At 41.5% G+C, this 18,712-nt stretch overlaps 1 protein-coding gene across 36 annotated transcripts in view; it reads right to left on the reverse strand.

Annotated features, from left to right (window-relative positions):
* Positions 1 to 483: 483 nt before the first annotated feature.
* Positions 484 to 18,712, reverse strand: part of DLG2 (discs large MAGUK scaffold protein 2) — a 1,026,767-nt gene continuing 1,008,538 nt past the window's right edge. For all 36 annotated transcript variants that reach the window (XM_030042410.1, XM_030042403.1, XM_030042402.1 and 33 more), the window contains 6 exons: positions 16,889 to 16,939; positions 16,025 to 16,126; positions 14,928 to 15,100; positions 14,107 to 14,216; positions 6,866 to 6,957; positions 484 to 5,833 (listed from right to left, as the gene is read on the reverse strand). In XM_030042410.1, the coding sequence (XP_029898270.1) occupies positions 5,727 to 5,833; positions 6,866 to 6,957; positions 14,107 to 14,216; positions 14,928 to 15,100; positions 16,025 to 16,126; positions 16,889 to 16,939 (635 nt within the window). In that variant the 3' untranslated portion in view covers positions 484 to 5,726. The remainder of the gene's footprint in view (positions 5,834 to 6,865; positions 6,958 to 14,106; positions 14,217 to 14,927; positions 15,101 to 16,024; positions 16,127 to 16,888; positions 16,940 to 18,712) is intronic.

The following is an 18,712-nucleotide window of genomic DNA, read 5'->3' on the forward strand; positions in this document are numbered from 1 at the left end:
TTCCTGGGATGGCCAAAACCCAAGGTTCTTGGGCTGTTGGGACCTCATAGCACAACTGAGTTTATGCTCCACTAAGCTGCTCACAAGCATGTAATTATTACAGTCCTTATCCCAATGGCTGTGCTGTGATGTCAGAAACATGGAACAATGCTTTAATGAGAAAAATATTTCACCAAGATGCTAATGATACCCAATACACAGCAGAAGTGTGGTAAGGAGAAAGTGGCAATACTTCATCAGAGTGAGTCTTCTTGGTGGCATCTTCCATGTCAATGGGAAGTCAAAAAGAAAAAAAAAAAGTGCAAGAAAGAAAAAAGTTTCTGTATCCTCAGTCATTTTTGAAATCACCATCCCACTTCCAGACTCGTGTCCGTCTTGTGTGATAGATGTGATAGTGTCTCAAGACATATTAAGAGCATATTCATTCTCTTTTACTATTCTGCTTTAAGGAAAAAAGACAAATTATGCCTTGTGAAGAAGCCATTTGCTATAAAGTGTAAAAATGCTTTAATATTAATATTTTATAATAAAATTCATGACATATTTATAAACACTCTATCAAGCATTTACAACTGAACCACAGCTGAGAGCTTGGACCGGAATAAATAAGCAAGGACACAGCTAGTATGAAATATACATCTTAATTTTTATAATTGTGTGTGCTTTATTCTTTACACAAATGGAATGGATGCGCAGAGTATTTACACATAACAGGAGTGTAAGCTGGACAGGGTATTTTGTAAACTCCAGTTCAGATTCTGAGTACCCCACACTACAGCTGGACTGAGAAACATCCTGCTAAAGAGACGCGCGCCGGCCAGCATGCCGGATGGAGCAGCCTGCTGAGTACAGGCTGCTGCACTCGGAAATTCGGACTGGCCAATTCAAATTTAGGAACACAAATCCAGAAATTAAATGGTTGCTATCCCACTAAGAGCCAACAGTGTTGCCTTTTTTTTTTTCTTTTTTTTTTTTTTGCCTTTTTTCCCCCCAAAGATCTTGCCTAGGATGCTGGCTACCACCCATCCCCAGAAATGCTGTTTTACACCAGGACAAGTTGCCTGCGCTATAGGTCAGGGCCAGACGGCGTAAGCTGCTAACACGGTGTGAGGGATGATGGATCGTGTCTCACGCTCCTCACCTTAAAGACAGAATCTCAAAAGGGCCAATGGGGTAGTGGTTCCTATTGCTCTTGGTGAGATGTCAGTGGGGCTGAAGCCTTCTGAAAACCCCTCCACAGCATTTGGCCCACGGGGTGTCTTTTTGTTCAGCAATTTCACAGCACCTACCTCGAAAGGATCTTGGTCCATGACTTGACCCTCTGGGTGCTACAGTAATATAAGCAGTAAATAATGATGGGAAGTGCTGAGCTGCTGTTTAATCATGTGGCCTTGGTGTTTTACAGTAATGCTAAAAACTAGGTGTAACGGGGAGGACGGATGTGTAACTTCAGGTGGTGTAAATGGGATGGACTCCACTGAAATCAATGGAGTGACTGTGATGTACACCAGCTGAGGATCTAGGCTAGCTATATGCTGAATAGATTTTAGATGTTATTTGCTGTTAGCTTTGATGCTGATTTGTGCCCTAGAATGGGAACCTTTTTTTTAACATAATGACGACGTCATTCTTACTTCTGAACTAATTGACAAGATGTCTGATTTTTAATGGAATTGGAAAATACATTTATTACACCAAGGCATGGGCTTGAGCACATGAATGCAGTTGCACACTGAACCGCATGCATAACATAGCAGACAAAATGTTCAAGAGAAAAAATGTTGAGATTAAAAGCTGTGAAGGATAAAAGACCACTTTCTGTGAACACGGCAGATATTATGGCTTTAAATCTGCAGCTTAAAAAGAAGATTGTGACTTTTTTCATTAACACTGTTTTTCCTACAAATAGCCTCATGTGTTGTCACTCACTGAATCCTCTGGTCAGGGATACAATTTGAAAAACAAAAAATAAAATATAAGAAAACCAAAACAAAAATACAATTTGACTGAGTGCTGATGAGCAAGTAACAGTGAAGGTGTAACACCAACAAATTCTCCATAGAAAACTAATATAAATAGGCAAGTGGACATTGTATAACTAGGACACTCTTGCTGGCTCGTAGTGGTTATTAGCTCAGGTTCCACACTGCTCTCCAGGATGAGGATTTGAAATTTCAGTGCAACGGAGAGATTTCTTATCCTTGACTTTCACAGGGTGGTTCCTAGGACCCTATCCACACCGGAGCATCAAACCATGCTAGCTACAAGCACAATTACATCACAGAATATTTATCTAGAAACAGCCTTTACTACCAAAGAAATTACAAAGCGCTAGCATGGACAGGGTACCTCTGTAGGAAGGGGGAATTAAGCAAGAAAGAGGCTCTTTCACTGGTCGATGGTCAGACCGTAAGACCAGTAAAGAGTGCCGTTTCACTGAGCCCTGTTAGCAAGCTCTCAATGAGTCAGTGCATGGAAGATGTTCTGTGGCAAGGAGAAATAAATAGGTTGTAATATTGCACATCTGCACAAAGCTAGCAAGATGTCGTGATCATTCATGGGTGGACAAAAAGCTGTGATAATTTTGGTTCTGCTTAGACCCTACGGTGCTACACACTGTGCCAGAACATGAGAAATAGCACCAGGGGTGTGATCTGGCACTTTTCCTAAAGGGTCCAGCGTTTGCATTTGTCTCATGTTTAGACGCTTGCAAGTCTTCTACATGGATAGAAAAGGAATCTGATTACGCTAAGCTGTGTTAGCACCAATATGGTCTCAGGTGCCAACTGCTGTGGGTTGTGAGTTTGGACTTTTTTTTTTTGCACCAGCTGTAATTTTGCGTGAATCTTATGTTTCTCTTCCTCCGCCCACTACCACCCAGTATGATCTGAACAGCTGCAATGCAAAAATGAACTGCAGCTCTGAGGATGCTGAAACATGAAACGCAAAACGTCAACGCACAAAACAAATGGGAGTACAAGTCCTAAGGGAAATAAGACCTCTTACTGCTTCTCTTGATGATTTGTTTTTAAATATATGTTTTATTTAAAAAAAAAAAAAAAAAAAAAAGAAGTGCAATGGCAACTCTAAACTGGAAGCACAAACAGACAGGGAAAAATAAATAATGTTACTACAGTAACCAAGGACTGATGGAAAAATTGATTGTACTCAGCCATAGTGTTACTGTTCACCGTAAAGCACAGCACATGACAAAGCAAAACAGTTACTAGTAGGATAGTACCGTAAAAGGCTGCATGCTGAACTAAGAAACAAAGAAGCAGATGTGATTGATTGCTTAAAAACAGAGCTGAAAATTAGAATGAAGTTCCTGCTTTAGGATACTTGGTTTTTCAGGTCTGGTGGGCTATTTCCCAACCTGGGGCAATAGTACTTTGCCAGCATGGAAAAATCCATGGCTTCCAAAGATCTGGGGTCACTCTGTGGATTTCTGCAGAATTATCCAAAATTGAAGCTTTCGTTCATGTATATTTTGTAAAAAAAAAGTTTCTAGCCCTTCTGGTTACAAAGCTTTTTTGGAGACTTAACTGAAACCCTTGTTTATAAATCTGCGCTGGCCAGGCAAGAAAAACAGTAGTAAAAGAAGTGTGAACTTCTCAAAGTTACCATAGTAGGGCAGTAAGTGAGGCCACTTCGGGGCCACTAAAATGCCCGTATTTTTAACCCTGTCACTGCTGGTGGCTATAATACAAACATCCAGCCAGTCACGCTCTCCGCGGAGGTTGGCTGGATATACCTGTCAGCTTGACAGGGCGTAGAAATGTAAGCTTCAAATAGACAAGTAGCTGAGGAGTCTATTTAGCATTTGCCCTTAAAACGTCCTTAAACATTAGGGCTGCTGTAGCCACCAGCTAATAAGCATTGGACTCCTGCGGTGCAGCAGGCAGGAGAGTGTGGGTTTTATAGAAAACTTGGTCCAGCAGCAGCAAAGGCAATTCAGTTTACTATCACGATATCTCTTGCAGTTGTCCCCTTGTGTGTCAGAGTGAAGAATGGCATCGGTAGACAAAGGAAGGGCAATGTGAAATGAGAAAACAATACCTCCTTCTCCCCTTCCATGCACCCCAAACTGCAATTCCACAGACTTTCCCCAAATCCCTCACAAATGTCCATTGCCTCAGTTTTTGCTTTTAAGACCCTTGTTGACTGTGAAATGAATGAAGATACAAGTTAGTTGGTGTAGTTTCCTACAAAGAGAGGAAAGATCAAATGCTTTTGGTATTTCCTTTAAAGAAACAGGAAGAATCATAAAACATTTGGGGGCGAAGTATGACTCCCTCCGAGAGAGAAATTATTAACTGCATTCAAGCACTGACATTTTGCTTCTGAAAAATCACCCATTTCAATTTAAAGATGCATTATCCTTTTGCGTTCAGAAAAGGTCCTACAGGGCAGTCAGTTCAAGAGATCTTTCCACAGGAGTTCATCATGATTAAATAGAGGCAAGGGAGAGGATTAAATTGAGAGAAAAACAAGCTGACAACTACAATTTAAGGAATTATCTTGCTTGTCATTAGTAATAGAGAATCTGTTCAGGAAAAGGGATAATGCAACTTGATGGTCCTCTTTACATTTTACAGTCGCACAAGGGTGTAAATATTTAATCTTTCACTTAATTAATCTTTACAAAATATCTCACAAAAACATTTTTACCTATAGAAATTAGTTTCTATACATCAATATATTTTTATTTTTATAAATTATTCCATCTTTAAGTGCCTTCTATCAATATAAATGATAAAATAGACAATCAAAAATTTTAAAGCTTTTCCCAGTTGTATCCCTCCTTGTCAACATAGGTGCTGTGAATCCTCATACATGTGTGTGTCCACATGGGAATGTGTTTGTGTGCATGTGTGTCTGATGTAAAATGCTTCCATCCTCTCCCACCCCCAAACTCCATTAAAATAAACTATATTGTTACTAGTTCCTGATGCAATAGTGTTTCCAAAGGGGAAAAAAGAAATGCTTGACTTGGTTTCAGAAATCAAAAGATGTGCATAGTTACCGAAGTCGAGGTGTACCAACTACAAATGTGCAATGACAAGCTTAGAATAGGATCCACCTCCCAGTCAAGTCAAAGAGCGTCCTACCAATGACTTCAGTAGGAAGTGGACCAAGTACTCTGAGCTTGATTTTGCAAGGTGCATGTGGCCCTGATCTAGCAAAACGTTTAAGCCCGTGCTTAGCTTTGAGCACATGAATAGTGCTACTGGAATTGATGGGACTGAACGGCACAGGGAAGGATCACAAGTGACTCCAAGTCAACGGGCTACTCGTGTAGGAATTGGGGTCAAGTGCTGAGCGCCTTGCAGGATCAAGCCCTATATGAGGTTCAAGAGCTGGGAACTTCTCTTTAAAGCAATCAACACACTGAGCTCAGCCATTGAAATCGATCAAAATGTCCGCATGGGCACAGGAGGTGGCTAGCTCCCCTTGACAGAGGGTCTCCATGTCAGAAGTTTATGCCTACAACTGGTGCTCTGAGCACACAACAGATTTGCTTTATATGGTAGAAGTCTTTTTGTTCCTACCCTTTGACCCATCAGTGTCCTTCATGGCTTCAAACACTTTGTGTTGTACATTCATCAAAATTCACATTGACTGCAAAGAACATAAATGCAACAAAAACAGGAAAGCCTCCAAATAGTATATTATAGTTTTCTTCTAAATATTCTCCCGTCGTAATCAGAGGTGCAGTGGCTAATTTATAATTTTTCCTTTGAAGGAATCCAGATGAAAGGCCCAGATTGTTCTTCAATTACAAGTTTGCATTGATTATATATATCTTCTAAGCTATCTCCTTGGACAATAGCTGCAGTAAGAACATATCAATATTTCTTTTAATTGTTACATTCTACAGCATCCAGTGTCAGATATTGATGAAATAAATGAGAAGGAATACTAGCATACTGTGATGTTGTTGATTATGGAAAAATCATACCCCTGCACATGGCAACTAAGTTGAAACCAATGGCACCTTCCCATGACAGAGACCCATCCCACTGCTTGTAGTGAGACGACTGAGCTAGGTTAGTTTAGAGAACAGCAGCTCTGTCCCACAGGAGGGCAGCATGGTAGGCTCCCACTGTTGCAAGTCAAGCTTTACATTTCATTTGATTTAGAAGCTACTTCAGCAGTGAGTAGCTGCAGATTTACAGCCTATTCTTCTCCTGACCTAGTTACAGTAAACTCACTCTTGGCTGAAAAAGTTAACTAGAATAGGTCCAAAGTGACAGAAGATAAAGCAACTGTAACACAAAGCACAGTGTCTATACTCCTAAATTCCTTGCCCCCGCCAGCAGAAATCTGGAACTGCAGTCCAGAGTGTGTGCACTGTCAGCGCGTGGAGGGGCAACCGGGGGCTTCTGAGTGTTATCCACAAATATCAGTCCCCTGAGTAGGGAGCTGCCTAAACCCATCCAAAGGAAATGCTGGGGCCCAGAGCACGTCTTAAATCTTGCTCTTTTCCAGGTCAGGAAGAAGATGCCTTTCTCCTTCCCTCCCATGATCTGTAGCTTGAGCTCTTGCCTTGAGGCTAGTGAGGATGTCTTTGCTCTGTACAAATGCAGTGATGCAACATCTGTACTGATTTCATTAAAAGCAGTTTTGGGTCAGAGAGGGAATCAAATTCATGCAAAACTATTTCTTCAGTGCATCAAAATTCCGAGGAGTTGAATGCCTCAACTGCCCTTGAGTTTCAGGGAAACAATAGTCCCAAGCCAGGAGTCCTTACTGTGGGCACACTATACTGATATGCAGCCTCGGCCAGAGACAGAGCTGATCCAGTTGTTTTGCAATAAAAGACTATCTCTTGGGAAAAAAATTGTTTTTAATAAAAACATACCTGTAAAATATTCTCCAAATTCTTGTTCTAATTTAATTGCTCGATCATAGGTTTTCTTCGCTTGCTCCTCTGTAAGACGTTTATTCATTTCCCTAGAAACACACATGAAATCATCAAAAAGTTTAGATTCTTGATGGAACAACTTTTTAAAAGATCCGTTCAACTGAATCACAGATGGATTGAGATCGGTACAAGAATCAAGCGATGAAATTCTTCCACCAGTTCATGGGCAGTTTCAGGATTTTAAATTTAATTTCATTCTTATGTAGTATAAACCTCCATTTCCAGACTATTTCCCATTTCTCCACTGAATTTTTATTTTGGGTTCACTACTCTACATTCCCAAACAAAATACGAGGCCCAAATCTGGTAACTGCTAACTGAGATGGACTGGTGGCATCAGGAAGCCATGGGTAAATCTGGGAGCCAGGAGGTCTTAAGGTCTGAGTGCTCAGAGCTCTCCTGCTTCCAGAGCTGAAGCTCCTTCAGGAACCTCTCTATCTCCCAGGCCCACAGCTGGCTGTCTCAGCTGAATAAGGTTGTCCAAAATGCTGAAATGGAACCTGCGTTTTGACTGAGGCTGGGCCTGTGGAAGTGAAATCATGATTAAAGGCAGGATTCAGCACACTGACACTCTTGACCCTGTAGAAGGAATCCCAGAGTCATTGTAAACCCTGTAGGGAAGCCCCAGAAGGACCCAGCATGTCTTCCAGGGACAATTCTTGGTTCAGGTGGGGGCATGAGTTCCAGATATCATGAGACATCAGACTGAGTCTTTCCAGCTGGAAGAGTTAAGATGAGTTATTTATTTATGTTCTCTGTTCCAGTCCTTTCTGATTAACTAGAGAGATTCCTAGTCAAGTGTGTCTTGTAGATTCTAAAACGTACAGGGTACCAATAAATGTAAAAACATAGACAGTGTCAGTAACATTCTGTTATTTCCAATGTTTTGTTATTTGATGGAGCATTTCTGTTTCAACAGAGGCATTATTTAATAACTTTAAGAAATGAGTTGTTTTGCCCATCCATGCTCAGCTTTTAATACCACTGTACACTTGCAAAGAATCAATCATAGAATCACAGAATGGTTTGGGTTAGAAGGGGCCTTAAAGGTCATCTAGTTCCCACCCCCCTGCCGTGGGCAGGGACACCTTCCACTAGACCAGGTTGCTCAGAGCCCCATCCAACCTGGCCTTGAACACTGCCAGGGATGGGGCATCCCACAGCTTCTCTGGGCAACCTGTGCCAGTGCCTCACCACCCTCAGAGTGAAGAACTTCTTCCTTCCATCTGATCTAAATCTACCCTCTTTCAGTTTAAAGCCATTACCCCTCATCCTATCCCTGCATGCCCTTGTAAAAAGTCCCTCCCCATCTTTCCTGTAGGTCCCCTTTAGGTACTGGAAGGCTGCTATATGGTCTCCCTGGAGCCTTCTCTTCTCCAGGCTGAACAACCCCAGCTCTTGCAGCCTGTCTTCACAGGAGAGGTGCTCCAGCCCCCTGATCATCTTCGTGGCCCTGCTCTGGACCTGCTCGAGCAGGTCCATGTCCTTCTTATGTTGGGGGCCCCAGCGCTGAACTCAGTACTTCACACGGGGTCTCACGAGAGCGGAGTACAGGGGCAGAATCCCCTCCCTCGACCTGCTGGCCACACTTCTCTTGATGCAGCCCAGGGTACGGTTGACTTTCTGGGCTGCGAGCACACATTGCCAGCTCATATTCAGTTTTTCATCCAGCAATACCCCCAAGTCTTTCTCTGCAGGGCTGCTCTCAATCCACTCATCGCCAGGCCTGTATCTGTGCTTGGGATTGCCCCAACCCAAGGACCTCGCACTTGGCCTCGTCGAACTTCACGAGGTTGGCATGGACCCACCTCTCAAGCCTGTCCAGGTCCCTCTGGATGGCATCCCTTCCCTCCAGCGTGTCAACTCATTCTCATTCACTGCCCTACACATAATATGCCACCAGATATCCAAATTCACTAGCAATAATAGAGTTTGCTTGTTCTAGCATTTTTTCACTGCATGGATTTGTTTTTCTTAAAACATGATGGAAATTTTCTGAGGCAACTAGGAAAGCAAGAGAAGGGAACACCTTGTGTTCTACATAAATCTGATCTAATGCCTTGCACTGAATCATATGATTATGTGGTAATGGACTGTGTACTGTATGACATGGGTGATGCATGTAGGAAATTATGCGCATGATGGTGCATTAAAAAATGATCTATGAAGTGCACAACAGTATGAACTTGCTACAGCTAACTCCTACCTGGCTTCTGAAAAACACCCTCTAAGGTGTCCAGGATGCAAAAAGGTATTTCTAGAAATTACTTAAAGCTGTCTATCTATGTAACTAACCATATAGCTGGGAACACTGCTTAGAAAAATCTCGCTGGCAGTACCAATGCAATGCAGAAAGCAGGTTTATAAAATGAAGGATAAGAAAGATTTCTTTATATAATTTATGACAGTTATTTGTGGATTATATAAATAGGTTTAATATGTGCCAATCTGTGTCATGCTGCTAAATTTGTAATACTACTAATTCTATTTATTAGAAAGATTGCTATCTAATTGAGTTCAGGTGGGCTTCTCATCAGCTATGCCTACTTGAACATATCCTTCGGTGACTGAACCAAAACTCTGTCTTGAAGTGGGACATACCATTGCAAATTCTTATGCAAATTAACATTTTCATCTTAAGGACACTCAGCCAATATTCTAGTGCTAACAACATCCTCCTCCTTCCAGATCTATTTCTGGTAAATTTCTGAGAAGTCTTCCTCAAGATCTTTGAATATCAGAGGAGAAAATACAAATCAAAATATAAACAAGCACTTAAAATAGTAAGTACTTTGAAATAAGTAGAAATTTGCATTACAAGTTCAGATTGTAGATTTGCCTGGGGTATAAAACTGTGCTAGTTGTATCCATGCCTCTGCCCATCCTGTGCCTTCAGGAGAGAGGATGGAGAAGGGGGAGGACGATGATGTCCATTTTTCATGATGAATTAAAAGTGCTGTCAAACCATAGTCACTTCTAATTTTTTCTTTCCTAGTCAGGCACCTGCACAGCTGATGAATTCAAAATGCTTGCAAAGAGCTGTCCCTCCAGGCACATTTTCCAGGGTTTTCCTCCTCTCCCAGTGAAGAGCTCACCCAGGCAGGCTCTCCATGATTTCCAGCTCTCATCCCCATGATCCCACCACCGTCCTCCTTCTTCTAGAGAGAGAGAGGCCAATAGAGAGGTACCAATGGGGATGCCGCTGGGATTAAACCTGTGAGGTGGAGTCACGTAGAGGTGGGGAAGGAAGGAAGGAAGGACGGAAGGAAGGAAGGGCGGGCAGGATGACAGAGCAGTTTGTTTACAGCAATTTGATTGCTAGGACTGAATTTAATTGAAGAAAGCAGGATCAGGAGACGACCAGCTCAGGCCATGTGTTCTGGTTGCTTTTACATCCAATAGCCCCTTATGGTCTTCCATTGCTGTGGTCATTAGTGTCAGTAGGGTATTTCCAGAGAACCAGCGATAACCAAGTTTCAAGTGCAGGTGCAAGCTTAATTTATGCTCCCTTCACTGTCAGATGAGTGCAAAGGAGCATATATGTAAATGAGAATTAGACTTCAACTTTAAGTGCTGGTTTTGCTGCAAGTTAAATCTTTTGACTTTTTTTCTCTGCATCTTCGGATGAGCAATTTTTTGTCTTTTGTGGTTTTACTTTGCTATTACACTAACTTTCAACTCACCTGTATGAACAGGAGTAATAGTTATGGCAGATAAACCTATAATTTTTGTGTTGTAGTAGTTACATACATAAAAAAGACCAAGTGAGCAGTTACATTATGCTGTCATAAAAATGTCCTCTTTCTGTTCCCATAGAGCACTGGTTTACCATGTTAAACTTCTTCATACTAAAATAATAGTATGTATTGGAAAGGGGTTATATCGGTTCATCTATGCACACTCCACAACTTACTACTGCTTACATCAGAGTATTTATTTGTTTAGTCAAACCCTGAGTGATTTAGCTACATTGCTAAATAAAATAAATGATTCTTACAAGCAAGGGGCTCAGAATTATGTCATTATTCTCAAGACAATTCTTTAAAAAGAACAATACTGTTTATATCAAGAGTTCTCATTTCTGTTAGAAAATTTTGAGTGCTGTTTGATAAGATAAATACACATTAGATAGATTAACTAGATAAAAAGATTACTTGTGGAGAGCAGGCTGCAGGGGATAAACTAATTTAGAATGCCTGAATTAATGATGTTTTTCTCTTTTTTTTTCAGGAGTTGTATTGTGTTTACATTAATTTATTTATATAAGCCATATTAGTGAAAAAAATCCCAAACTAGTACTGATATATAAGGACTTCTGCTGTCCCATGAAAGTTTGGATTTCTAATTAAGGGCGTCTTCCACAGAGTATTTGCAGAACAAGGAATTCAAAGTGATATAAGGGATTTCACTTTGTTTGTCCCTACCATACTGTCAACACCGAGGCAGGTTTAGATTTGGAGACTGAAGAATAGCTTACTTTTGATTTATATCAGTAAGGAAAATTCTGCTAGCTCTGCATAACTTATTTTGTCCTAAGTGAAATATTAGCATTGCTGTAGTTTAATAACAGGATGATTGTCATAATATTTTGCATCTTCATAACAATTTTCAGTCAATCTGTTCAAGGATTTGCTGTTCTTACATCAAATCAATGAAGCCTTTATGTTATTGCCACATTTCTGGTTCTGCCTAATGTATTTTTCGGAGTAAGGGCCACTTTTATTTACTTTTTTTTTTTTTTTTTTTATCACTCCAGATGCAATGTCAGCATTAAACAAATAATGGAAATATTTTATGGATGGGAAAACTGTAGGTTAAGATCTATCTTAAACCAATCAGTGCAGAAGGTAGGCTATCAGACTACCCTTCGCCTTCTATACAGCAACATAATGAGAATACAAGTGAATTGTAGGGCTGGAAGAAACGTCAAGAAGTCATCCAACCCAAGATGGCTTTGGTCAGGATGGGGCTGTGCAAGTACCACATACGGTGCATCATTCCCTGTAATGTGGCTGGACACGCAACAACTTTATCACTAAAAGGCAGGGCCAGGGAGGACGCACATTCCTGGGATGGGGCATGTTAGCATTCTCCAGCTCTGTCACCCAACGGTTGTGGGCACACCGTTACCGTAACCAGATAGGCATCTGTCACAGGAGGGGGGATGCCTAGATTTTAGCTGTGTAACAGATATCCATGGCATCGCCTGGCATTTGCAGAGCCTTTGGTGAGGGGAAGGCACAGAGTTCAAAATTTTATCCCTATCACAGCAAATTAAGCTGATAACTCTTGCATTACCTGAAGCGTACATGGAAAACAATTGATCACAACGTATTTTATCCTGAGCTTTAAGCAGTATGAAGATCACTTCCATATTTCCTCCTCAGCCTTCTCTCCTTGACGCTAGATAAGCCCTGCTCCTCCTCCACTTCTAGGGTGGGACCCAGAACCAGGCCAGTGCTCCAGCTGAGGCCTCATCCATACCCAGTACAACAAAATGACTGTCTATTGTGTCCTTACACAACACTGATATTAATACAGCCCAGAGTGGCAGTTTCTTTTTTTGCAACCGCATTATCCATCCATTCATATTCCTGTGTGATCCATCCCAACCACCAGATGCTTTCCTGCAGTGCTATAGCTTAATTATTCCCTGCTTGTGCTCACGCATTTAATTTTCTCTCCTTTGTGCTGAATTTCATCTTACTGATTTTACATTGACGTGCTGGTTTTGGCTGGGATAGAGTTAATTTTCTTCACAGTAGCTAGTATGGGGCTAAATTTTGGACTTGTGCTGAAAACAGTGTTGATAACACCGGGATGTTTTCGTTCCTCTGGGCAGGGCTTACCCAGAGCCAAGGGCTTTTCTGCTTCTCCCCCCACCCCACCAGCGAGCAGGCTCGGGGGGGCACAAGGAGTTGGGGGGGACACAGCCGGGACAGCCGACCCCGACTGACCCAAGGGATATCCCAGACCGTAGGACGTCATGCTCAGAATATAAAGCAGATAGAGCTGGGGAAGAAGAAGGAAGGGGGGACGTTGGGAGTGATGGCGTTTGTCTTCCCCAGTCCCCGTTCGGCGTGCTGGAGCCCTGCTGTCCTGGAGATGGCTGAACTCCTGCCTGCCCATGGGAAGCGGGGAATGGATTCCTGGTTTTGCTTTGCTTGTGTGCGCGGCTTTTGCTTTACCTGTTAAACTGTCTTTATCTCAGCCCACGAGTTTCTCACTTTTACTCTTCCGATTCTCTCCCCCATCCCAACGTGGGGGAGAGAGCAAGTGAGCGGCTGTGTGGGGCTTAGTTACTGGCTGGGGTTAAACCACGACAACTGAGTTTTAATCTTATCCTCTAAGGTGCTTGCCAGCTCAACCTTGAGTTATTCACAAACTTTGCAAAAGTATTGCCCAATTCATCATTCAAGTAATTAATGGAAATAACAAGTAGTCCCAAATAGGGACACAGCTCAGGAAATATTCTGCTACTGACAATGTCCCAGGGAGCCAGAATAAAAATCAAGATGCAATACAATTACTGATATCCATCTCACGAAAGAAGGAAATAAGATTGATTTGATTTTCTCTTGATGCACATACATTGGCTGCCTCTTAGAACCTTTTTACCCTCTCAGTTATTATACTTGAGTTGTTTAACTGTTCCCTAGATCCCAGTGTTTTTCTGAGTATTGAAATTAGGTTGCCTGGTGACAACATGAAGTTGGTGCCTTTTCTTTCCTTCTTTAAGTGTTATGTTTGTCCCTCTCCAGTCCCGAGGATCTTTACCTATCCTCTTATAGACCTTCAAGTAAATGAAGGGCTGACCAAGAGGCACACACTGCAAATCTGACACAGGTTTACCCTCTGGTTCGCCCCTGTGACCAGACCCTACACCCCAAGAGCATCCAAAGCTGGATGGGACAAACCGTGCCGCATGAGTCCTTGGTGAACTTGCTGCACAGGTTGGAACAAGTACACCGAGCACTGGCAGGGAGTCCTTCATGGTCCAGCGCGTAAGCCCACATGTCCCACTGTGAAAAGTTCAAAGGCAGCTTTGACTTGTTCCTTGAGATGTGGGGATACCGTGGGTGGCAGGCAGGGAGAGGCAAAATGTAGACTCAAGACCTGTGTTGTGCCACTTGAGATGGTACCCTGAAAATAAAACGCTTGAAGGAGTTTATACTTACATCAGAGGCTCCCATGACTTAGGCTTAATGAAGATAGCGATGGGATAGAGTTGTGCAACTTGTAGTCGTTTGATAGCGTTTCCTGACACATCGAGTATACAGTGCTTGCCCTGTTGGAAACAGATGAGGATGTGTTTGTTTTTGCAGAGTTTGCTGCATATCAGCCAAAAGACGGGAAGCAATTCCGCAACGCAGTGCCCTGGAACGGGGCCATTACTGGCACACCAGGGAACGGGGACCCCAGGGCATGCGCTCCACTCCTCTGCGCTCTTTCCTTTGCTTTGGTGCTAATATAAAATAGCCACTGGAGATATGGGAACAAACTTGTTTTTTATTTTTACTGGGATGAACTTTGCAGGGGGGAGAGGATTTTCCTCAGAGATGAGGAAAATCAATTCATAAAAGTAATAGGATGTCTACGTTTTTACTGGTTAATTCAGTTCTTGTTTGTGTCAAAGACTCCCTATGTCACCCGAGGCAAGTAATTTAATCTTTCTGTGCTTCATTCTTTTGCCTCTGTGAAAGTGAGATAAGTTTATTTACCTGTCTTACAGAGGGAAGAGGGAAGGATGTTTTGGGGCATACTTGAGGCGCTGTGTTAGTTTCCTGAATTGATGGCACCACATCCAGGTACAGAAAGTGCCAAGGATGTTGCCGTTCAAAGTCAGAGACTCCACTTGTGGAGTCATTATAAAGCCTATAAATATTAGCATGCTGTTTTGCAGATATTTTATATTTTTGGCAGAAGAGTCATGTCTGAGATACAGTGTGGAAACAAACCAGGTCACGTTGCATGGTCAATAAAACCAGTGTCAACCTACCCTTTCTGCCACGAATCTCACAGACTGGACACTAGTTCCATATAAATTATCATTGTACTGCCCAGCTTCTATAAATTTGTGCTCTTGGATATCTTTTTCCATTTGTTCTCTTGAAATGACAAAATGATAATCTCTCCCATCGACTTCATAGTCACGCTTTGGCCGTGTGGTATCTGCATGAAACAAAAGACAGAAGATCAAGAAGTCTGTAAAAACATTTCATGCAAAAAATGCTGCAATTATGGTTCGCTCAGTGGACAATGCTGGGTCTTCTGTAAGTGGAGGTGCCTCACACCTGGGAGCAGATCCTTGGCTACTACATACTGATTTCAATGGAGTGATGACAGTAAAGCTGTCTTTTCAAAGTAATGCCTTCTGATGTTTACTTCCAATCAATACCAGAATTCCACTTTTTTCAGCAGGATCACACACAAACCCCCAATACAAAATGCATTCCAGATTGTAAAACTAATCCTATTGCAGTGATAAAATGAATCACAATCTCATCAATTTAATGTAGTCTTAATTATAAGGCTGATTCTGATCTCATCTCTAGCAGTTTTAAGCTGGTGTATTTGCAGAGACAACAGTTTAAAATGAAGACAGACTGCAATCAGGGTCTGAAATAAACACTCAGCAAGCTAATGATCCAAGATATAAACATTCTGCTTAATTCAGGGTCCAATATTGCTTTCAGATTAGACTGTCTAGATCTCTGACAAATCACAGATTTCTCCATATTTTTATTGATGGATGCTGTGCAATTGAGTTGAAACATTTTACATTTTACCAGTATTTCAAACTTTTATATAGAAACCACAGATTAATTGATGAGTAAATTGAGTTAGTGGCTAGAAGGCTCCTTTTTTAAAAAGATGCTACAGCTTTTGAGACAATTCTTCTGAGAAATTCCTTCCAGACTTTCACAACCTTTTTTTTGTTTGTTCCTTTCCCCTTTTTTGTCCAATGGAAAAATGGCTTTTGAGAAACTCAATTACAAATAGTTACAGATGCTGCATTCACAGCAATTCACTTAATGTGTGGCACCAAGCGCTACAGTTCACTTAGCTGCAGTGAAGGAGTAAAATCATACTTACGTGGTACACATGACCCAAACTTATCAGGGAATTCAGATATCAAATCATCGTTGATCCGATCTTTCATAGGACCCAGAATAATAACCGGCCTGGTGTAATTAACTGAACAACAAAAAGAAAGGCACATTTTGATAATCTTACTGGCAATAACAGTAAATCCTCCCAAAGATGCACTAACCAGAGTTGTTGCCTTTATATATGAAGTGAAAGCTTAGGTGTACATTTTATTGATGAATAGTTTATTTATTGACATGGATAAGGAAAAAGGAATGAGTACCACTCATTTTGCAGAGCTCTGTGATGGTGCATGCACATGTAGTCAAATGACTATGTGGAAGTGTATATATTTGCTATTGCTCAACAAGGTCACTCCCAAATGCTTGCAGAAGGACTCTCTCATGAGGCATGGAAAGGATATTATAGGATTTTTTTTCTCCTCACTTAAATGAGTGCATCCCCCATTAAATCAGGTGGGTGCGCTCTCATTTTCAGTTGTCTTCCCAGAGGTTCATCTACCCTGCTTAGAGGCACATATCACATTCGAAGGAAAATAATAAAGGCTTCCCATGTAACAATATTGCAGTAAATCTAGAAAATCTGCATCAATATTTTGTATACTGATGAACATATTTATTAGTAAAGGCCATGAGAGGGTACTGGGGAGAGTCCTGAGAATGTTAGGAAGTGGGGGCTAGCGAGGGAGACCCTTACATCATTTCTTTTGTATGCGATAGACCGAGTGGCCAAGAAAAAGGAGCCACAGAGAATCTGGGGCTGGTACAGCAAGGCTTACTGCTCTGCTGGCCCCCAAAATGTGAAATGAAAAATATAAGGAGCAGTGACAGAACAGCAGATGAAACTTACTTTCCTGTCTGGTGACAGGTTCATAAGAAAGGATGCAGTCTTCTTGGCCTCCTGACGAGAGAAGAAAGAGAAGAGATTGAAGCTGACAAGCAACACGTCAAGTACTAAAGCTTGATAAAATGCTTCATATAGAGACAGATTGGGTTCAACACTTCTCTCTGGTAATACTCTCATCTGAACCATTCCAAAGTCCCTCAAAACTTTAAAGTGTGGAGAACACTTTTTTCCTTCCCCTCCCTCCCCTGCCACATGTTTCAATTCTCTTGGCTGAAATTGGGCTTTTTCAATGATGGCCAATAAGACTTCATTTACTGATTTGATAGCAAGGCTGTTTACAAGGATAGTGCAGAAATTTAAAATGCAATTCTTTCGCTTCTCCTATTGTTAAGGCCCTAACATGCTGCTGCAGGGCAAATCCACAGGCTACCTAAATTGAACAATTTTTATCCTCAGAATATATACATTTTGGTTGATCTTCCTTCTGTGCATAACCTCCATAGTCTAGTTTATTCACAGCCTGACATCTAGCTATGAGCTATTTTCTGACCCTTATCCTTTCCCTGAACACAAATCTCACAGCATCATATTTTAAACACTTATCCTCCCTCCACTCCTGTTAGGACAGTGCTGTTTCCTCATGGTGACATTTAAAAAGCAGAGAAATTTGCCATGAGAAACAAATGGCACTATATGGACCATGACTTGGGTGCAGGTGTGCAGCCCCAATGCATCACTGTCCTCTCCTCTACGAGAGTGCAAGAGGAGAGAGGGGAGGGTTCTTCAATCTACTGCATGAATAATTCCTGGACATTTCTTTTTTTTAGGTCACTGTCACATATGTGGTACCACATAAAGGCTCTGGTACATTCTAAATATGACTTAGGCTTAGCAAAGTTTAAAATTATGATTTTATTTTTACTCGGTTCAGGGCTTGTCTCTGCGAAGATCCACAGATGGGATTTTGCAACTAATTTAGATACTACAGAAGAAAGAGTGCCATAAGGAGTACCAGGGCTTTGTAAAATAGACAGGATTGCCTTCATGTCATCTGCTTGCATGCACATGAGTCTGTGCTACATTATTCTGGTGGGCTCCTGCCAAACCAAAGTGTGCACATACAGGGGAAAAGCGCTGCCTGACACCTGATGGATGATATAGGTAGGATTTAGAAGGGGCTACACCTCACCTCGAAGTAGTCTGACTGCTATCTGAGTCACTCTTGAGGCTCCATTAACTATATTAACAAGATTTGTATTGGATGCAATGCCTAGCTCCCAAGTAGGTACAAAACTTTTTGTGGTTTAGTCTTAAGCTGACTCCCATCTCATGAATCTAATATGTTGATAGGTATTTTTTGTGATATATTATCTAGACAGTTGTGAGAAATGTGTAAGAAAGCTTTTCAAGTAAAAATAATGTTGTAATTAAGGACAATGACAAAAAAAGCAAATAAAAAAATGTACTGATGTGTTAGGAGAGAGGGACCAACTCCAACCTAGCAATGGTGCTGAAGCAGCAAAGGAGAAAACATCATTTTTAATAAAAGGAAGAAATTAGACAGCTTTTGAGGACAAGGCAACATAACATATGAAGAGTGTGGATAATGGATTTTCTTCTCTATTTGCAAATGTTTGATACTGTAATCATTTGCTTAACTTTGGCTTTTTGCAAAGTTAAAAACCTAGAATTATTGTTACACTAGGTTTCATGCATCAGGTGTATTATTTCCCCTTAAGTTTCTTTGGGAATTCTAGGGGTGATATAAAACTCAGGATGTCCCATTCCCCTGGAGATGAAACAATTCACTCTCCAGGCTGGACGAGC

This window comes from Aquila chrysaetos, chromosome 19 (assembly GCF_900496995.4).
Source record: "Aquila chrysaetos chrysaetos chromosome 19, bAquChr1.4, whole genome shotgun sequence".
NCBI lineage: Eukaryota > Metazoa > Chordata > Aves > Accipitriformes > Accipitridae > Aquila > Aquila chrysaetos.